The following is a 22,726-nucleotide window of genomic DNA, read 5'->3' as shown; positions in this document are numbered from 1 at the left end:
CATGCCCATGTTTGCTTTTGATCAGCTTTCATTAAATGCAGCATACTCATCTTACACAAATAATTCACATAATTAATTCTTAGTGCAAAATACGTCATACTCTCTTTTCTGAGATGCCAATGCTCCAAATTACTTCATTTGTATTTAACCACCAGTTGTTAAATACCAAATTATACATTTCCTTGACACTTTCACCCATGGTTGAAGTTTTAGAACATGCTTAGGATGGATTATCTTCAAGACAGGCACAAAATGTTTCTGTATCCACCAATTTCATAACAGTTGAAAATGAAACATCAAATTCATAAACCTTCATCAAAATCATCAGGGTAATACATTATTAAGAACAACAAATTTTATGTCTATGGTTTTTTTTAATTTGTTGACTTATACAAAACGATACTTTAGATCAATTCCACACCTGATATATACTATTGTGCAACATATACCAACGAAGATAGAAAAGGAAACTATTCAACTGTGTACCATACAGCAACAGAGTAATATCTGCTATCTTAGGCAAAAAGCAGATAGCATTTATTTGCTGACAATCCAAATCCAAAAGAGGCTTGTCGCATCTAGAAATTTTAGATGTGAAAAAGATGGTTTACAAATACAAAAAAGCCAAATTGATACCTCATTTTTAACATATTAAGTCAGTGATTATTCAAGAAAAACTGTTATACACCTGAAATATCTTCGTCCTTTGCAAATATCTCCATACAGAAAATCATCAATCAAATGAAACTCAGGGCCTCAAGTAGGGCTAAAAATGATATTGTGTTTACAAAACTGTTATCCACATCTTATAAACTGTGTTGGTAGTGGTCAGTATGCCTGCAGCTGCATGTGACTGTTTTTACTTTAAAGTCTAAGTAGACTAACTGAGTTGTAGGCCTACTTAATTCCAACAGGTCATTTTTGAAGAATTTTTATTGTAAAAACTGCATTGTCATAAATAAAACACAAGCTCAATAACAGTACAAATACAGACTGGAGTAGTAATATAAATAATAATAAATAATTTAACAGAAATCTGATAATCACACACACACACACACACACACACATTTACGTTATGATTCGTTCCATATCATTACCAAATGTATTCATCATCTATGGAACAACTATTAATGTAATTCCACTCGTCCTTTGGTCAAACATTCCCACTGTGATGTGAAATGTCACTAAGTTCGAACGCAGAAACTATGGTTTTTTCTTCAAATCTCATCCACGCTCGTGCGTGGCGAACTCGATATAAAGGCAGTTACCTGCACCACTGCTGTCACTGAGAGCAACACAAAAGAAAAACCTTCGGTAATAATGCAAACAGTCTCTGCAAAAGTCAACATGAGGTAAACAAAATTTCCCAAAACATTATATGTTCAGTTCTTAATCGCACATATTCTGTCTTGCTAACAATTCTGCATCGAGTCTTTTTCCAGAGCACAAAATACCGGACTGAAAAGAATGGACCTACGCCAAGCGCCACTAATTTCTAACGATTTATCAGTTTTGTGTTCTGTAGCAGTAAACAAATACGAAAGCCAACAGGACCAAGGATTCTATTGTAAACATCAGTGTAAACCTTGGGTGCCTAGATCGCCACACGTGAAATATTTAGTAAAACAACGAGAATGCAAACGGTCCAGATACGCAACTTAATTATCATTAAATGGGTGTAACCAAATCAAAATTGCAATGCACCAGATTTTTTTGTCACCAGATGAAATACTATCAACAAAGCACACAACAATAAATCATGCCGTATTTTAGCCTTTATCTGACATTTCAAAGGAAACAAAACTTAAGTGTGTACTTAATGAAAACAAACTGAAACTTACCGTTTAAATCCTTTGTTAGTTGGGATCTAGTTGACATTTTATGATAAAATCGATCACCATATGAACACTCGCGATTTTATATCCTATTAATAAAAATACACTATTTCTTAAGACACTAACAACTACAACACTCTCGCTTTGGCACTGAGCTTACAACCACTTGCCCGAAAACTTCAGCCATTATTAGAGCTAGTCACAGATTCAAGACACGGCACGTCAAAGATACAGGTAGATGTAGGAGCATGGGAAGCACGGCCGCCTATAAGGTAGCCATGGCTGGAGCTTGACAGAAGTCATTAGGATCGTAGCCTTCTTGAGATTGTACTTTTGTTTGGTGCGACAGTGATTAGATACCTGATATTGAATATCTATATTTACTTAACTTTTTAAAAAAGCTATGGCGTGTGCTGTGCTACAGAAGTTTGCCGGAGCACAAAAAGTGTTAACGTTTCAAGGTGAGCGAGCATCGATATGTTACGCTGACATGAACTCTATCAAAACACAACAAAAATGAAAGAAGCCTGTTGGTGATACTATTTGATGGTATATAATGCATGCGTAAACGTATTAATCATGACTTAAGAAGCTGATAATCTTGTGTGGTTTTACAGTAAAAATATATCATTAAGTCGACTCATATTCCGCTCGGAGGTCGGCTTCCCTGTTAAGGAAGCGAAAAAATTTAAAGCAGTGGTTAAACTGTGAATTGTTTAGACGGCAGACTTTTTTATTGTTATTTAATTGTGTCAGTATTCTGATGAATACGAGACAGGAGTATTGTCATTGCGTCAGTGGCTGATTGTTCCAGTGAAATACAAATATAGTTTTAAGAATTTCCAGCACTGATACTGAGTGTGATTCCTGTACACTGTACGATTCGTACTAAATCGATCTTCTGACTGGAATTATTACTTTATTGGCGCTACCTTCCGTTCAGTCTAAGTGTTCCAATTAGAAATTAAATAGCCGAACTATAAACTTCAGCCTTGTTAAGTAGGTTTTTTAAATGGCTGTTTAATGAAATGCTAATGGTGCTGTTTTGTACTCTGTGTTCTGTGATCATTGTTAAATCTAAAAGAAAGTTTCCTGGGTGTTGTAATATACATTGTAGTATTCCTTATAATCTGTGCGCCTGTTTGCTATTCCTAGCTTATTGTCAAGAATAAGGTGTTATTTCTTAGTTATTTTATTTAATGGTTTGGGGGCTTAGATTATAATTGTTTTTAACTAACACATTGTTCAGTATTTTTTTGTACTTACCGATAGCTCTGCTAGGTTCTGGTAGACCTGCTGTAGTATATTGAGTAACTTGTAAGGCCGAGACAGCCCATCTTTAGACATCAAAATGGCAACAGCTCTTTTTATTTTTAAACTAATGAAACATGTGTTCTGTCGATTTATTAGACCATATAATACATGGATGGTTGCAAATACATCAAAATTACTCCTACAGATTGCTAGAAACGGAAATAGTTGGTTGCATGAATTATACTTTGTCTCACTTCAGTTTTACGTACCCTAACTATGCTTTTATTCTTTCCTGTAAACTGCAGTGGTGCAAAATCATATGTTTATAGTCTGTAAATCATCATCATTTGAAGTCTGTGTTTTGACAAGCAGATATGTCTTGTAAGCAAGCTCCACCACCTTCAGTATCAGAAGATGTGTCCAGTACAACTTTCTTTCTTCACCTTTTTTTTTTCTTTTTCTTCCCCCCCCCCCCCCCCCCCGCCAAAGCCTTGAGTTCAGTTGTTGTTATCACCCCCCCTCCCCCCTGCCTCCGCAGGTAACACCTTTATGAAACTCAATATTAAGGTCTTCATTGTAATACTGATAATTTTCCCCTCTTTATTCCCCCAGTTTCACTTCTAGCTGCTATGTTCAAAAAAGGGCAGACATCTTCATCTTTCCTTGTTTCAGGTTCTTGTTCTGCTGAGCAGTTTATTTAAACATGCTCAGAACCAGTTACAATGTCCATGTTGTTATTCAGTGTCCTGTGAAACCGCTTGAACAAATAGCAATTGCAATGTTTTCCCACTCATGGCTAGCAAATTTTGGGCTTAATATGAAGTTACCCAATCTAAAAGAAAACAGCTTACTTTTCACATACTGGGTGGGGCAAATAAAAGTGGCCTGGAGAACAGAGTTCCAGGGTACAAAGAAACACAGGAGAGGAAAGGAAATACAGTACTAACATGACTAACTTGATAGTGACCACCATTCACCTCTTGGCACATTTGGACCCTGTTCAACAAGTTGCTGAAGGCGGATCAAAGCTGGACTGCTGGAGTTTATGCGCGCTCATCAGAAATGTGCTCCTGGAGTTCTTAAAGACAGTGACGGTTGTTGCACTGTGTGTTAGACTTGAGGGCTCCCCACACAAAGTAATAACACACTAACAGATCAGGTGACCTGTATGGTCAGCTAGGGCTGCAACCAGACTGACTTCTGCCAACAACTCTGTCAAATGTGAAGATTGTGTAAATGTGGTCCAAGGTTCTGTATTAGCAGTTGCTTCATCCTGTTGGAAGAAACTGTAGGTCTTTCCCTCCTCAGTTAATGCTGCAACAAATTGTTTAAAAATGTTGGAAATGTAACATGCTAAATTCAGTGTCTGATGAAGAAAGATGGAATCAGTAATGAGGTGTGCAGACACAGCACGCCAAACCTCAACCTTCTGATCATGCGGTTGTGTTTTGTGGAAGTTATGCGAATTCGCTGCTGCCCAGAACCTGTGATTCTGGGAATGGACATAAACACTCAGGGGAAACCAGGCTTCATCAGACGTAAAGAAGAGATCTGTTCACTCACAAAACTGGAGGTGGTGAGGAGTATCTACTGGTTTTAATGTGTGAACAACAGACACTCGGTAGGGATGCATATGTAGGTCCCAGGTGGAGTATTCGCCTTCATGATCAACATGATCAGTTGGTGTTTTGCGACAGACATCGATTTAGTTTGATAGGACTCTCGAGCATTTTCTGGTGAATTGCACCCATATTTTCTGGTATGCGTCCATGTTTTAGAATGATTTTTTTTTTGTTTTTATAAAAAAACCAGATCCTGCCTCTCACCATTTTTTGACTGAGCATTGTGTAGCACTCTTTGCTGGCCTATAACACCATTAAACTTCTTAGCAAACTCCACAACCAACACCTGCTGTTCCAGTTGAGTACAATTGTCCCCTTTGTACTGCTCCACCTGCACCGACACAGCACACATGGTTGGCATTTATGTGGTGTGCACGTCATGGGATGTGATTGTATGCATACATTCCCATAGAATCGTATCCACTCGTCCAGGACACTTTTATTTGACCCAGCCTTCATTATTCCATGTGGTAATATATTATTGCAGAAACAATACATCAAGATGGGCTGGGGATACATTTCAGCATTGTTGAAATTTACCCTCAATGGTTCTTTGAAATTTGCTCCACATGCATCCATTCATGTTAAAGCGCTATTACGTCTTTTTGAAAAGGTGCTTAAAGTGGTTTGTAGTACATTTAGATGCAATATCTTCTAATTAATTTGGTGACAAGTCTCATGTACTTCAATTATTATTAACAAAAATGCTCCATTGGAACGATACTGAGGGTTTACTTTGCACACATGAAATGGTATTTATTGAATAGCAAACATATTACAGATAATAATGCACTGTCTTCTAGAAATTGATTGTGTACCTGCTCGTCATTTAAACAGATGTTCTGGTGATGAGAAATTCAAACTGTTCAAATATACCAAATCCTTGACATATTTAGTGATTACAGAGAAAAATTGGATAGTCAACCTAATCGTACTACAGTTAAAGTGGTCTAGATGTGTAAAAATCTTGAATTGGTTCATAATTCCTGACTTATTCAGATATGTCGCAAAACTAGATGAAGTGGCAATTGAGGTAAGATTCTTCATAAAGGAACGGTGTCTTTGATTGCAATATCATGTATCCCCCGTCTATCATATTTTTAATGCAAGACTGTTGTAATGGAAGACAAACTCACAGTAGTTGAAGAAATTGTGTGTAATGTGGAACACAAGACACTGGCATGTGAACAACTGCAGCCTCCAGGATAAGTCAAATGCAAAAATTTGACCATTAGAAGGGACCCATTGTAGCAAACAGGAAGAAAGTGACCTGTATATTTTTGCAGTCGTGAATGATTTGTTATATAAAGTGTCAATAAGCAGACTACATATAACTGATGAGCAGCAAATATTTCTTAGAACAGTTGGATGCACTGCTAGCCATGGGCAGTGCAGTTGATTTTAATTTTTTGGTCATGTGACAATCTCTTAATCGATCACAGTCTGCAACCTGCAAACAAGTACCTGCATTGTATGCAAATTTGAGCATTTAAATGAGTTAACTTTATTGAGAGGAGATATCTCTGCTGATATGCAAAACAGTTTGCACAAGCAATTAGAATCCTGTTACTGTGTCGAAGGCCAATTATTTGTTTTAAATATAATTTTGTTTGGTGTTTTATGAGTTACTTTATTCAGATTTATAATATTGTCAATAACTGCTATTAAATTGGGAGCCATTACAGATGATCAACATAGTCTCTTCTGACACTTTCTACCTCAGTTCTTGGCTTCTGATGTAATACAAGCTAAATACAGTATTTCAAAAGACACTAGTTATTTTCTTACATGGTGGGTTCATTTCGTATCGCACTGAGTGTCCCCTCCTCCCGCCCCCCTTCACTCTGGCATTACCTTAGTATTTTATTTGTAAATAAGGAATTTGAGTGTTCTGTCATCCTGAATCGTGTTTTACAAAAATCTTCTAAAGTGAATGCTGGACTCTTCTAACAATAAGCCATCACTTTCTCTGCATACATGGCTTCTGCTTTCTGGAACAAGGATATGGAAATGCTATTGCTGGAGGAAAAATTTCAGCCTATCAGAAGAATAAGCTGGGTTGGAAACATTTGTGCTTTAACAAATGTTGTATGTGCTGACACATGATTCTCTGTAACATCCAGGCAAGAAGTTAAATTAGTTCTATGGGGGGGGGGGGGGAGGAATGTTGAAGATTACTGGTTTCCAATTTGACAGAAGTGGTACTTCATTACTTCATATCACAAGATTGCTACTCACCATATAAAAGAGAAGTTGAATTGCTGATAAGTATAACGAAAAGACTGCTGTACAATCAAACTTTCGACCAGAAGACCTTCTGACCTCTGTTTCTGGCTGCTGTGGCTAGACTTGGAACTGAAACAGCACCTTAAGGGAGAAGCAATCTGATGTGGATTGTGGGGGTGAGGAGGCTGGGGTGGAGAGGAGAAACGATAGCAGGGCTGGGGTGGGCGAAAGTGTAGCACTACTTGTGGGAGTGTGGAGGGACAAGAAGGGGACTGCTAGGTGCAGTCCACGAGGTTGGTTTGAGATGGGGGGGGGGGGGGGGGAGAGGCCTGGGGCCTTACAAGAACGTAGGCTAAGTTACAAGGAGAGTTCCGACCTACATAGTTCAGAAAAGGTGATGTTACTAGGAAAGATCCAGATGGTACAAACTGGGAAGTATTAATTGAAATGAAGCACAGTGTGTTGGGCAACATGTTCAACAACTGGGTGGTCCAGCTGTCTCTTGGCCACGATTGCTTGGTGACTGTTCGCATGAACAGACAGGTTGTCAATTGTCATGTCCATGTAGAAAGCAGTAAAGTGCATAGATCCCATGACAGCTTTCACAGGTGGCTGTGGGTTGGGAGTAGGTGGTGATGGAAGGATGTATGGTGCAGGTCTTGGATCTAGGTTTATTGCAGGGATATGAACCATGAGATGGAGGGGAGAGGGGGGTTCAGGGGTGAAGATGGGATGGACAACAATATTGTGCAAGCCCACTGAGTGGCTGAATACCACTGTTGGTCCCACTGCGGCCTCCACAGATTAAAATTACCATCCTAGCCTTGTACAGCAGCAGATCTCTCGTACCTTCTCTTTACGGCCAACTACCACCTCCCACGTGCTCACTGTCCAGCCACAAAGGAGCACTCCACTCGAGACTCATTACCATCTCCCCCGCCCCCAGCTGGTCTGGGGGTAAGAATAGGCTCGAGGTATTCCTGCCTGTCGCAAGAGGCGATTAAAAGGAGTTTCACACGTTTCATCTTTTATGTGTTGGTCCCCATAGGGTTTGACCTCCATTCTTCAAAATTTTCCCGAAGCACGAGCCAATTGGGGAAGGCTGCTTTACATGGTGCATTGTGTCCATTGTGCATTCAGATCTTTAGCCCACTTTTTCATTGTCGCATTTCAGTCCCGCTCATTCTACATCTCTTGGGCGAAGACACCTTCCTGGGTGCATTTTCCACCATGCGCTAAGCAGTGTCGCTTTCTGAATTGGCAATGAGCCTGGACTTCTTTGCACCCGATATCCAGCACGGCCGCCATGTACCCTGTTGGTTGTATCCCCCTGATCACACAGGGATCACTCTGCTGATGCCTGCACCATTAACACCCCAACATATGCCAAGGGGTAGATTCCCATCCCCCTGGGGCATCGGGACTACCGGCAATGGCCACCCCACCAGGTGACCTTTGCTGCGGCTGGGTGGGGCCCATGGGGAGGGCCCCTGGTCGGAGTGGGTGGCATCAGGGCGGATGACACACAATGAAGTGTAGTGAAGCGTGGTGAAACACCAGCAGTCTCTAAGTATTCACGAGCTCAATTCAACGCACAGAAGTATGACCCCAAATAGTTCCCCTCCCTGGCCACACCATGGGAGGAATGTCAGTCTAAGGATGGCAACGGATCTTATTCGCCCCCGGTACCATGTATGTTCGACAGCAGATGGGGAATTTTTCACGACAATGAAGCCTCAGTATTTTGTTGCGCATTTAGAGGACAATTTTGGGGAAGTGGATGGATTGTCCAAAGTGAGATCTGGGCCAGTCTTCATCAAACCAACATCCTCTGCCCAGTCATGAACGTAACTTACTTACAACAAGCTGGGGGATGCTTCTGTTTCCATCATGCCCCATAAGAGCTTAAATATGGTCCAGAGTATCACATTTCACAGGGACTTTCTTTTGCAGTCCGACCACAGCAGTTTAGAACTGCGAGGTGTATATTTTGTCCAGCGTGTCCATTAGGGTCCAAGTGGTCAAGTGGTATTCAGGTTGCCACCGGTGCCTTCGTCTTGGCCTTTGAGGGTGATACATTGGCCAAGAAGGTCAAGGTGATGGTCTACCGGTGTGATGTAAAAGCCCTATATCCCTCCCCCGATTCGTTGCTTTAAGTGCTGGAAGTTTGGCCATATGTCTTCCTGCTGTACTTCTAGCATCACATGTGGAGATGAGGGCACCCATCACATCCCAATACTCCCTGTGCCCGCCTCCCATGTGTGTCAATTGTGGAGAGCACCATTCACCTTGCTCACCAAACTACAGGTTTCTGCAGAAAGAAAGAATGATCATGGAGTACAAGAACCTGGACCAACTCACCTACACTGAGGCTAAGAGAAAATTTGAACACCTGCATCCTGTATATGTGACATCATCTTAGCTGCTGCTACAACAGTTCTGGCACCATCAGCTCTGCCAACCCCAGTCACCTCTCAGAGCCCTCCAGGAAACCTGGTTCCTGGCAATGTGGACCCCTGCCCTCTGCAGCTATAAGGGATATTAAAGGAACCGTAGCGACTGTAATCGAGTGTCAGGTGGAGTTTGCGTTCATGTCCTAAACTCAGTTTTAACGCTCATAACACCATGTGGGGTGGCACCGAGCTTACTGGCCGAGGCAGAGATGTCAAAACTTTATTGTCTCAGTTCGACCTCTGCCTCTTAAATACTGGGGCCGCCACATATTTCAGTGTGGCTAATGGTAGTTACTTGGCCATTGATTTATCAATTTGCAAACCAGGACTTCTCCCATCTATCCACTGAAGGGCACATGATGACCTGTGTGGAGTGACCACTTCCCCATGTTGCTGTCACTCCTCCAGCGTCGAGCCCATGGATGCCTGCACAAATGGGCTTTAAAAAAAGTGGACTGGGAAACTTTCACCTCTGCTATCACAGTTGAATCTCCCCCACATGGTAACATCAATGTCATGATTGAGCAGATGACTACCCCAATTGTTTCTGCGGCAGAAAACGTAATCCCTCAGTCTTTAGGGTGTCCCCCTTGTAAGGCAGTCCCTTCGTGGTTGCCGGAAGTGGCTGAAGCAATTAAGGAGCATCGGCGAGCTCTACAGCGGCATAAGTAGCACCCTTTCCTGGAGAACCTCATAGCCTCTAAACGGCTCCATGCCCGCATTCGCCAACTTATCAAACGATGGAAGCAGCAGTGTTCGGAGAGATACATCTCAACCATTGTGTGCCATACGTCACCTTCCCAAGTCGGGGCAAAGATCAAACATGTTTTCAGGTACCAAACCCCAACAGGTGTTCCCAGTGTTACCATAAATGGCATGTTATCTACTGACGCAAATGGCATTGCCGAGCACTTTGCTCAACCTCTGCGTCGGAGAATTATTCCCCAGCCTTTCACACTCTCAAACGGCGGCTGGAAGGGAAAGTCCTCTCATTCACTACATGCCATAGTGAATCCTATAACACCCCATTTACAGAGTGGGAGCTCCTCAGTGCTCTTGCACATTGCCCCGACACCGCTCCTGGACCTGATTGGATCCACAGCCAGATGATTGAACATCTTTTATCTGACTACAAGCAACATCTTCTCATCATTTTCAACCAGATCTGCAGCAATGGCATCTTTCCATCACAATGGTGGGAGAGCACCATCATTCCGGTGCTCAAACCCGGTAAAAACCCACTTGATGTGGATAGCTGTCAGCCCATCAGCATCACCAACGTTGTTTGTAAGTTGCTGGAATGTATGGTGTGTCGGCAGTTGGGTTGGGTCCTGCAGTCATGTGGCCTGCTGGCTCCATGTCAGGACAGCTTCCGCCAGGGTTGCCCTACCACTGATAATCTTGTGCCCCTCGAGTCTGCCATCCGAACAGCCTTTACCAGACGCCAACACCTGGTGGCCATCTTTTTTGACTTAGGTAAAGCATATGACACGACCTGGAGACATCATATCCTTGACACATTGTTTGAGTGTGGTCTCCGAGGAACACTCCCGATTTTTATCCAAAACTTCCTGTCGCTCCGTACTTTCCGTGTCCAAGTTGGTGATTCCCATAGTTCCATCCATATCCAGGAGAATTGAGTCCTGCAGGGCTCTGTATTGAGCGTGTCTCTATCTTTAGTGGCCATTAACGGTCTAACAGCAGCTGTCGGGGCCCTCTGTCTCACCTTCTCTGTATGCAGACGACTTTGGCATTTTGTACTGCTGCTCCAGTACTGGTGTCCTAATCTCCTACCTTCCAAACTTTACAGAAGCTCTCCTGCGAACCTAGCAGGCTTGGAAGGTAGGAGACGAGGTACTGGCAGAAGTAAAGCTGTGAGGACAGGGCGTGAGTCGTGCGTGGGTAGCTCTGATGGTAGAACACTTGCCCGCGAAAGGCAAAGGTCCCGAGTTCGAGTCTCGGTCCGGCACACAGTTTTAATCTGCCAGAAAGGCAAAGGTCCCGAGTTCGAGTCTCGGTCCGGCACACAGTTTTAATCTGCCAGAAAGTTTCATACGAGTGCACACTCCGCTGCAGAGTGAAAATATCACTCAGGAATATATATGTTGAGGGGCCAATGTGAAAATACCCACACAGGCATGTCCTATCCTATCAAATGCAAAAGCAGTCATGTGATCGAGAAGCTGAGCTGTAACCACAGTGATGCATTCTCAATGGGCACGATAACTAACGAACCTCCCAACTGCACCTAGCCACCCTACCTTTTCCCACCACATCCTTTCCCACTTCCATAAGCAGCACTACAGCTTCTTCTAACCCCAACCTGCTGTCCTTCCCCCTCTCCAACCCAGCCTCGTCCTTACCCATACCAGATTGCTTCTCCCATGAGACACAATTGCACCCTGCAGTCCGGCCACAGTGGCCAGAGACAGTGGTTATGCATTTGTGTTTGTTCATTATCTACTTCAGAAGAAGGCCTTTTGACTGAAAACTTAAACATATAGCAGTCCTTTAGTTGTGCCTGTGTGCAACCCGATGTCTCCTATATATAGTGAGTAGCAATCTACATTGTTTTAGGTGACCTCCAGAGTTTGAGCTATCGTACATGAACCCTGCTGTGAGGCTTGCATGGCTCAACAATACAAGCAACAGTACTGCAGATGTAACCAGATCTTGGAGAGGCCAGACTAATATATGATCATCATCATGTCGTCCTTGCCGTGTCCAGCGACAGGGACTCTGTCAGTCGTTTAGTCCGTATGGTGACGGGCTCGGATGTGGCTTGCAAAACCGAGCTTTGCTTTGAAGATCCGGTCGCACGAAGTGCAATACAGTTGCCCAGTGGAGTTATACGTGTAGATGTAATTAGGCTTGGGCTTAGATTTGCGGAGCTTTCGTTTATCATTCAGGTTCTTTAGGCGGATATGCTCGAATTGTTTCACACTCTCATGTACAGTTGAGCACCACTCTTATCGGTGTAATTCAAGCTCCTCCCAACATTTGCTCGGAATGCAACAGGCTGTGGGGTGGTGTTTGATGGTGTCTTTTTTTATATCGCTGGTGTTGGCCACCTTGCCGCCGCTTCCCACACGAGAGCTCTTAAGTAGAACACTGCTTTGGGAAGTCTTCTGTTGTCCATGTGTATGATATGTCCACTCCATTTCAGTTGGTGTTTCATTATGAGAGCTTCAATCCCAGGCAGTTTCACGCAATGCAAAATCTCTGTTTTTGGAACACGGTCTTTCCATTTCATGTGGAGAATTGATCTCAGACAGTGAAGATGAAAGGTGTCTAGCCTCCTAATGTCAGTTTTATAACACCACCAGGTTTCCAATATGTAGTGTAAAGTTGGTAATATTATCGCTTTGTTGACCACAATTTTAGTTTGTAGTCTAAGATCATGTGATTTCCATACTCGGTGATTCAGTTTGCCGAAAACTGAGGGTTCATTGGCTATCTGAGCTGCAACTTCTGTTGCCAAGCTATTGTCGCTTCTGATTTGGCTACCTAGATATTTAAAGTGAGACACGTTTTCCAAATGTTTGTTGTCCAACTTAATACCGCAGATGTCTATATTGGAACCCGTAAGTGATTGTTGAAGGACTTGCGTCTTGGTGATGCTTATTACTAAACCAAATCTTCTGCGGGGGTCATTTAGCAGGTTCATGTATGTTTGGAGAGATTAAGGAGAATTAGCCATCACGCACACATCATCTGTGTAAAGAATTTCTAAGATATATAGTTTATTTACGTGACTCTTTGTTCTGGGGTGAGAGGTGTTAGAGACACTTTGGTCTGTTCTCGAATCAAGACCCATTTGACCACTGCAGGCTTTGGTCACGTCTCTCGTAACAGCTGTGAAATAAAGTGAGAAGAGTGTGGGAGCCAGTAGACAGCCTTGTTTTACACCGCATGTGATGGGAAACTGGTCTGAAAGCTCATTTTCATGGCGGATTTTTGCCATCATGTTGTCATGAAACTGTCTAATCAAGTTAATAATTTTGTCAGGGCAGCTGGTTTTCTTAAGTATAAACCAAAGAGCTTCCCGTGGGACTTGGTCAAATGCTTTTTCCAGGCCTACAAAGCACATGAAAAGAGGCTGATGTTGCTCTAAGGTTTTCTCTTGCATTTATTTGACAAAAAAAATGGCTTCCATTGTGCCTCTGTTTGGGCGAAAGCTGCACTGGGTCTCTGGTAGCACTTTTTCTGCAAGGTGCGTTAAGCGGTTGTTGAGTATGTGAGCCAGGACTTTCCCTGCTGCTGAGAGGAGAGAGATTCCCCTGTGAGAACTGCAGTCAGAAATTTCACCTTTGCCTTCGTAAATCTTGCAAATGCAGGCATCTTTCAAATCTTGTGGAATTATTTCGCACTCTCAAATCTTTGAAATTAGAACAAACAGTGGGTTCGTAATGTTTGCTCCATCATATTTATAAAGTTCTGATGGTAAGTTGTCTAATCCTGCTGATTTGTTATTTTTCAGCTTAGCCAGTGCTGAAATGAATTCACAAATGAAGGGGCATCAGCAAGTTGTTCGTCGACTGGCAGGCCTTCAAGTGATTCTATGTATGGAATATCAGTCGTCTGATGGTTGGGATTAAGAACGCCATCAAAATGTTCTGCCCACCGAGCAAGGATATCACTCTTTTGTCATAAACTGGTGCCAAAGATAGTTTTCAGGCACTCGAAGAATCTGCCTGTTTGGTTTGTGTCAGCGTGTAATTGCATTTCATTAGCTTTATTAAGCCACCATTGGTCTTTGAGGGCACGCACCTTCACTTTCAGGTTGTAATGTGCTACTTTACGCTTGTCAAGATCAGGACTGCAAAGAGATGCTCTGAAATCAATAACAAGCTTTTTGATCTCTGCATCTGAGTCGTCAAACCAATCTTGGTTTTTTTTTCTGCGGTTTTCCCAAGACTTATGTGGCACATCTGTGCAGATTGGTAGCTTATACATTTCAGTGCTCATTTACAGAGGCAGACTTAGATATCAAAAGCGCATTAGAACCGAATGCATCGTCCAGTTTTGCTCTCATAGTCTAATTGTGGACCAAGATTTTGATTTTGCAGGACAATTTTGATGGTATTTTGTGTGACGCTCGGCATGCTGCTTTCCAAGTTAGGTTTAATTTGGACTTCACAAGTCGATGGTCTGTCCAACCCTGAGCACCTCACATAGCATGTGTGATCAGTACTTCACCAAGATCTTTTTTTCGTGTGATCACATAATCTAGAAGGTGCCAGTGCTTATCTAGAAGGTGCATCCATGTCATTTTATATTTATCGGGCATCTGAAAATATGTACTTGTCAAACAGAGTTCAAATTTAGCACATAAAGTTAAAAGATCAAGACCATTTGAGTTGCATTTTCCAATTCCATGGTAACCAATGACTCCTTACAGGCATTGAAATCACTGCCAACCCGAGAATTGAAATCTTCCAGCAACAGGACTTTATCCGCAGAAGGAATGCCCTGATGTATGTACCGGAGATCTTAGTAGAACTTGTACTTCTCTTCATTGGGAGAGGGCAGTGTAGGTATGTAGACACTAACCAGTGTATTTCTTAGATGTTACTTTTAGTCTGAGCGTTACGATTCTGCCGCTGATGCCTTTTGGAAGTTCCGTCAATGAACGCACTAGTTTATTGCTTATGACAAAGCCTACGCCACTTTCTGCCCTTTCGGTAGATGGTTTCCACTCCAGTAGTAGGTGTAACCTCCGAGCTGTTCACACAGCTCTCCGGAGTCACTAAGATGTGTTTGCTTAGGGCGGCGATGCCGATGTTATATCTAGCCATCTGTCTAGCAATAACTGCTGTCTTTCTCTCTGGACATTGATTATGGTCATTATCCAGTAAAGTACACACGTTCCATGTACCAGTCATAATGTAAGTATTTCCTTTATTATTTTTTCGAGCACAGATTTTGGTGAACAAGTGACCGCAGTTTGCCACTTGCACTGAGTTGAGATGGGCTACGTTTAGGCCACCTTTTCTAGGCCCCTCCCTGGATTAGGGGAAGCAGAGCAATCCTAAATAGGGCTGCTTTGTCATCTGATGAGTTGCCGAACCAGTTCTCCCGTCCCTGTCGAGTTCCAGAATGACCATCACCATCTGACTGCCTAATGTGCAGAGCACCAACTAAGGTTCGAGCACACCAAACTCTTACCTCACCGTCAGTACTCCATTCCCACAGGGCTTTTTTAAAAAAACTCGTAGCCCATGAAACTTTGCCGGAGTCATCTGTCTGTGAATATATTTAAGTGGACAAGCAGTTGCACAGGTGCCGATCTACTCTCTCATCCTCACCCTCGGTTGACAGTGGATCGCAAGGCCAATATGACTGCCGAGAGGCGGAGGGTGCAGTGAATGACCACATGCCAGTAGGAGTATCCTGACATAACGCCCTTAAGGTGTGTCACAGATGCCTTGCCTCATCGATACAGGAGCCGTGAGTATTTGCCTATCAACGTTACCAGCCTCCTACACCGATGACTTATGACAAGGGATGGTAGGAAAAAAGGACAAGCGACAGGATGTTGTTGTTGTTGTTGTTGTTGTTGTGGTCTTCAGTCCTGAGACTGGTTTGATGCAGCTCTCCATGCTACTCTATCCTGTGCAAGCTTCTTCATCTCCCAGTACTTACTGTAACCTGCATCCATCTGAGTCTGCTTAGTGTATTCATCTCTTGGTCTCCCTCTACGATTTTTACCCTCCACACTGCCCTCCAATACTAAATTTGTGATCCCTTGATGCCTCAGAACATGTCCTACCAACCGATCCCTTCTTCTAGTCAAGTTGTACCACAAACTTCTCTTCTCCCCAATCCTATTCAATACCACCTCATTAGTTATGTGATCTACCCATCTAATCTTCAACATTCTTCTGTAGCACCACATTTCAAAAGCTTCTATTCTCTTCTTGTCCAAATTATTTATTGTCCATGTTTCACTTCCATACATGGCTACACTCCATACAAATACTTTCAGAAACGACTTCCTGACACTTAAATTTATACTCAGTGTTGACAAATTTCTCTTCTTCAGAAACACTTTCCTTGCCATTGCCAGTCTACATTTTATATCTTCTCTGCTTCGACCGTCATCAGTTATTTTGCTCCCCAAATAGCAAAACTCCTTTACTACTTTAAGCGTCTCATTTCCTAATCTAATTCCCTCAGCATCATCCGAGTTAACTCGACTACATTCCATTATCCTCGTTTTGCTTTTGTTGATGTTCACCTTATATCCTCCTTTCAAGATACTGTCCATTCCGTTCAACTGCTCTTCCAAGTCCTTTGCTGTCTCTGACAGAATTACAATGTCATCGGCGAACCTCAAAGTTTTTACTTCTTCTCCATGAATTTTAATACCTACTCCGAATTTTTCTTTCATTTCCTTTACTGCCTGCTCAATATACAGATTGAATAACATCGGGGAGAGGCTACAACCCTTTCTCACTCCCTTCCCAACCACTGCTTCCCTTTCATGTCCCTCGACTCACAACTGACATCTGCCTTCTGTACAAATGGTAAATAGCATTTCGCTCCCTGTATTTTACCCCTGCCACCTTGAGAATTTGAAAGAGAGTATTCCAGTCAACATTGTCAAAAGCTTTTTCTAAGTCTACAAATGCTAGAAACGCAGGTTTGCCTCTCCTTAATCTTTCTTCTAAGATAAGTCGTAAGGTCAGTATTGCCTCACGTGTTCCAGTATTTCTACGGAATCCAAACTGATCTTCCCCAAGGTCGGCTTCTACCAGTTTTTCCATTCGTCTGTAAATAATTCGCATTAGTATTTTGCAGCTGTGGCTTATTAAACTGATAGTTTGGTAATTTTCACGTCTGTCAACACCTGCTTTCTTCGGGATAGGAATTATTATATTCTTCTTGAAGTCTGAGGGAATTTCGCCTGTCTCATATATCTTGCTCACCAGATGGTAGAGTTTTGTCGGGACTGGCTCTCTAATGGAATGTTGTCTACTCCCGGGGCCTTGTTTCGACTCAGGTCTTTCAGTGCTCTGTCAAACTCTTCACGCAGTATTGTATCTCCCATTTCATCTTCATCTACACCCTCTTCCATTTCCATAATATTGTCCTCAAGTACATCGCCCTTGTATAGACCCTCTATATAATCCTTCCACCTTTCTGCTTTCCTTCTTTGCTTAGAAATGGGTTTCCATCTGAGCTCTTGATATTCATACAAGTTGTTCTCTTTTCTCCAAAGGTCTCTTTAATTTTCCTGTAGGCAGTATCTATCTTACCTCTAGTGAGATAAGCCTCTACATCCTTACATTTATCCTCTAGCCATCTCTGCTTAGCCATTTTGCACTTCCTGTCGATCTCATTTTTGAGACGTTTGTATTCCTTTTTGCCTGCTTCATTTACTGCATTTTTATATTTTCTCCTTTCATCAATTAAATTCAATATTTCTTCTGTTACTCAAGGATTTCTACTAGCCCTCGTCTTTTTACCTACTGGATCCTCTGCTGCCTTCACTACTTCATCCCTCAGAGCTACCCATTCGTCTTCTACTGTATTTCTTTCCGCCATTCCTGTCAATTGTTCCCTTACACTCTCCTTGAAACTCTGTACAACCTCTGGTTCTTTCAGTTTATCCAGGTCCCATCTCCTTAAATTCCCACCTTTTTGCAGTTTCTTCAGTTTTAATCTACATTTCATAACCAATAGATTGTGGTGATAGTCCACATCTGCCCCTGGAAATGTCTTAAAATTTAAAACCTGGTTCCTGAATCACTGTCTTTCTATTATATAATCTATCTGATACCTTTTAGTATCTCCAGGATTCTTCCATGTATACAACCTTCTTTTATGATTCTTGAACCAAGTGTTAGCTATGATTAAGTCATGCTCTGTGCAAAATTCTACAAGGCGGCTTCCTCTTTCATTTCTTCCCCCCAATCCATATTCACCTACTATGTTTCCTTCTCTCCCTTTTCCTACTGTCGAATTCCAGTCACACATGACTATTAAATTTTCGTCTCCCTTCACTACCTGAATAATTTCTTTTATCTCATCATACATTTCTTCAATTTCTTCATCATCTGCAGAGCTAGTTGGTATACAAACTTGTACTACTGTCGTAGGCGTGAGCTTCGTGTCTATCTTGGCCACAACAATGCATTCGCTGTGCTGTTTGTAGTAGCTTACCCACACTCCTATTTTTTTATTCATTATTAAACCTACTCCTGCATTACCCCTATTTGATTTTGTATTTATAACCCTGTATTCACCTGACCAGAAGTCTTGTTCCTCCTTCCACCGAACTTCACTAAGTCCCACTATATCTAACTTTAACCTGTCCATTTCCCTTTTTAAAATATCTAACCTACATGCTCAATGAAGGGATCTGACATTCCACGCTCCGATCCGTAGAACGTCAGTTTTCTTTCTCCTGATAACGACGTCCTCCTGAGTAGTCCCCGCCCGGAGATCCGAATGGGGGACTATTTTACCTCCGGAATATTTTACCCAAGAAGACGCCATCATCATTTAACCATACAGTAAAGCTGCATGCCCTCGGGAAAAATTATGGCTGTAGTTTCCTCTTGCTTTCAGCCGTTCGCAGTACCACAACAGCAAGCCCGTTTTGGTTAATGTTACAAGGCTAGATCCGTCAATCATCCAGACTGTTGCCTCTGCAACTACTGAAAAGGCTGCTGCCCCTCTTCAGGAACCACACGTTTGTCTGGCCTCTCAACAGGTACCCCTCCGTTGTGGTTGCACCTACGGTGCGGCTATCTGTATCGTTGAGGCATGCAAGCCTCCCCACCAACGGCAAGGTCCATGGTTCATGGGGGGACAGGATGAGGATAGGAAAATTGGGATAGATATATATAATAGTATAATAGTCGCAACACCCTTAACAGTTGTTGCAGGAGCAACACTTCAGATGAATGATCCGGCCCAGTGACATAAACCGAAAGTCACATTATATTAGAACTATGACTGATAACAAGCAGAACTACATCTGATTCAGTCATTCATTCATTCATTCATTCATTCATTCGTTCTGTAAATGCCATCGGCTTAGGAGAACCATCGGGGAAGTGGAATGAGACAAGTTGTACACTCAAAGGCTGGAGAACCCACTGCTGGCTACTTCTGTGAAGTATACTGACACCAAATTATGACTGCCACTAGTCTACTCAAACTGATAGCTGTGGTAATTACTTGTAGATTGCTTCATATCTGTCTCGTAGCAGAAATACAGCTACTTGGAAAAACTCTACTTCTCCCCCTCCCACTGTGCTATTCAACTGCTTTTATTCTCTAAGGCTTCAAACGAAGCATTTATGTAAGTTTCCATTGGCCACTGTTAGCTGTCCATATACTGGAAAAATCTGGTTTCATTTAATACAAATATGAGTAATGCTGAATTTATGTTCTCAGGTAAAAGCATTCTGAAAAATTGTAGGAGATGTGCCTAACAAGATAGTTTTTTCTTTTGTTTTCAAATATTTGGAACTGTTCAGTTTCCTCCCTGATGTCTACTGATATACTTTTAGAGACTTTTGCACCAGAATGTAAAACTTGATTCTGAACCAGAGAAGGGTCTTGGAAATTATTTCTGCTTCTAGTATTTTGGCTGCAAACTGTGAAGTTTATCCCAAATTTGCTCTTAGTATGAACCACAAATACAAGGGTAATCCCAAAAGTAAGGCCTTCTTTTTTTATGTATGTAAGTACACAGACCTGTTTATTTCTACAATGGTTTACATCAGTTTACAGCTTGAACATGTAGCTATTTTGTGACATAATCACCATTTCTGCCATTGCATTTTTGTAGATGCTGTGGCAGTTTTTGTATGCCCATGTCATACCAGCTCGCCGCCATGCTGTTCAGAAAGTCACCGAATATGTTCCTGGGAATGATTTTTCATCCGGACTCATCTTGCAAACGGATGAGGAACTCGGTGCTAATCTGAAGCAACGTGGCATTTGTTATGTTCACCATGTGGAGAAGAGTCATAAAGTCAACTGCTCCAATACCATTGCCTTTATTCTGGCCTTTGAGGGAGAAACGTTCCCAGAGAAGGTCAAAGTTGTGTGTTATGGAGGTGGCTTACAAAACACTCGTTCGACCTATTCTTGAGTATTGCTCATCAGTGTGGCATCCGTACCAGATCGGGTTGACGGAGGAGGTAGAGAAGATCCAAAGAAGAGTGGCGCGTTTCGTCACAGGGTTATTTGGTAACTGTGATAGCGTTACGGAGATGTTTAATAAACTCAAGTGGCAGACTCTGCAAGAGAGGCGCTCTGCATCGCGGTGTAGCTTGCTCGCCAGGTTTCGAGAGGATGCGTTTCTGGCTGAGGTATCAAATATATTGCTTCCCCCTACTTATACCTCCCGAGGATATCACGAATGTAAAATTAGAGAGATTAGGGCATGCACGGAGGATTTCAGACAGTCGTTCTTCCCGTGAACCATACGCGACTGGAACAGGGAAGGGAGGTAATGACAGTGGCACGTAAAGTGCCCTCCGCCACACACCGTTGGGTGGCTTGCAGAGTATGAATGTAGATATAGATGTAGACGTGAAGCTGTACATCCTACAATACACGAGGTGTTTCGGGGCTTGTGTTTTGGGCGTGTCTTGCCGCTGTATGGCGGATGCTCTGTGTGGTGACTATGGACGCCCACTTCCATGAAGGAAGCCCTTCTGTTCCACCACCTGTGTGCGTAAATTGTTGTGACCACCACTCTCCACATTCACCAGATTGCCCAGCTTATAAACAAGAAAAGAAGATCCAATCATACAAGTCTCTGGATCGCTTATGCTGCGGCTTGCCGCTCCATCCAGTGCCACTTACTTCAACTCTCACCTCTGTCACACCTTCTGCCGTTGCCCCCCAGGGGGTCCACAACTCTCTTGTGGATACGTGCGTAGCGAGCACGGGACCCCGAGCTAATGTGGCCCTCCTTCCTTTCCGGGCTGCATACCTTCCCCGCATCCTTCCCCGTCCCCCATCTTCGCCCCCCCCCCCCCCCCACACCTCTGGCTTTTTCCTTCCCTTTCTCCCCCTCTGGGAGTATGGTTTGTGCCTACGTCTGAAGACGGTCCTTCGAAACTGTTACAAATTCCTTCCTTTCTACCCTTGCAAGTCTCTGTCCTTCTCTTTTCCTTCCCTCTTCTCTTTGCCCTTTTCTCCGCTGCGGCGTTTGAGACCCCTCTTCTTTCCTTTCCCTTTCTCCTTTTTCCTCCCTGTGCGTGTCTGAAGGCCGACCCACGCACTTCCATGCGTAGCCGGTGACGGGGTAACGCATAATTCCCCGCCCCGGGTAGACAGGTAGGACACGTACGTACCCCCTGGTAACGGCCAGGCCCAGGGAGGGGTGATTACCCGAGCTGATACCTTCCGAAAGTGCCGATTGGTCCCTCCGTCCGTTTGTCGGGAGGTGTGACCTGAGGTGTGAACAATCACCTACGGCGGGAGTGCCCTCAGAGAGGGCCCCCACAAGGGAGGAGCGCGCCATCGGAGACGCCGGTAATCATGGGGGATTCTTCCGCAATGGTTTCCTCACCTTCCACTATGTCTGCTCACAAGCGTAAGTTCACTGAGTCTCAGCCACAGACAGTTCTTCCATCGTTGCCACAGTTCCTTGTTGTTTCTCGGTCTGACGAAGGTCACGACTTCTCCACGGTCAACCCTTTAATTATTCAGAAAGGTGTCGACGCAATTGCAGGTCCTGTAAAGTCTTGTTCCAGATTACGGAATGGCACCCTGTTGTTAGAAACAGTCAGTGCCCTCCAGGCACAAAAATTGCTGCGTACCTCACTACTTCACACCTTCCCTGTCCGGGTGGAACCGCACCGTACTTTAAATTCCTCGCGTGGAGTCGTTTATACACGCTCCCTCGATGGATTGTCTGACGAAGAAATTCAGCACTACCTGTCTGACCAGGGCGTAACAGCTGTTCATAGAGTTATGAAAAGGGTTGACATGAACATCATTCCAACCCGCACTTTCTTCTTGACATTTGACAAAGTTCAACTCCCATCGAAAATCAAAGCGGGCTATGAGATAATTTCCGTTCGCCCTTACGTCCCAAACCCTACGTGTTGCTATCGGTGTCAGCGGTTCAATCACACCAGCCAGTCCTGTTTCAATCCGGCCAAATGTGTTACGTGTGGCAAGGATGCCCATGAGGGTGCTTGTCCACCTCCATCCCCTCGCTGCATCAACTGTATGGGTGACCATGCTGCTTCCTCTCGAGATTGCCCCGTTTTTAAAGACGAAAAGCTCATCCAGGAAAGTAGAGTGAAGGAAAAGGTGTCGACCTTTGCTGCTCGAAAATCATTCGCCAGTCGAC

At 43.3% G+C, this 22,726-nt stretch overlaps 2 protein-coding genes across 8 annotated transcripts in view; one reads left to right on the top strand and one right to left on the bottom strand.

Annotated features, from left to right (window-relative positions):
* The window catches only part of LOC126251387 (F-actin-uncapping protein LRRC16A), a 598,780-nt gene extending 596,793 nt beyond the window's left edge, over positions 1–1,987 (bottom strand). The window contains exon 1 of the mRNA XM_049951780.1: positions 1,845–1,987. Coding sequence (XP_049807737.1) covers positions 1,845–1,881 — 37 coding nt within the window. The 5' untranslated portion in view covers positions 1,882–1,987. The remainder of the gene's footprint in view (positions 1–1,844) is intronic.
* A 107-nt stretch (positions 1,988–2,094) lies between these two features.
* Positions 2,095–22,726, top strand: part of LOC126251889 (ubiquinone biosynthesis protein COQ9, mitochondrial) — a 198,295-nt gene continuing 177,663 nt past the window's right edge. Inside the window, exon 1 of one of the 7 annotated variants that reach the window (XM_049952599.1) lies at positions 2,095–2,299. In XM_049952599.1, coding sequence (XP_049808556.1) covers positions 2,242–2,299 — 58 coding nt within the window. In that variant the 5' untranslated portion in view covers positions 2,095–2,241. Of the gene's footprint in view, positions 2,388–2,419; positions 2,838–14,805; positions 14,931–22,726 lie in introns of those variants that run through there. The other 6 variants (XM_049952593.1, XM_049952592.1, XM_049952600.1 and 3 more) reach the window with 6 other exon arrangements.

Source organism: Schistocerca nitens, chromosome 4, assembly GCF_023898315.1.
Source record: "Schistocerca nitens isolate TAMUIC-IGC-003100 chromosome 4, iqSchNite1.1, whole genome shotgun sequence".
NCBI classification, from domain to species: Eukaryota; Metazoa; Arthropoda; class Insecta; order Orthoptera; family Acrididae; genus Schistocerca; species Schistocerca nitens.
Note: the sequence above shows the minus strand (reverse complement) of the source record. Positions and strands in the feature narration are given on the sequence as shown.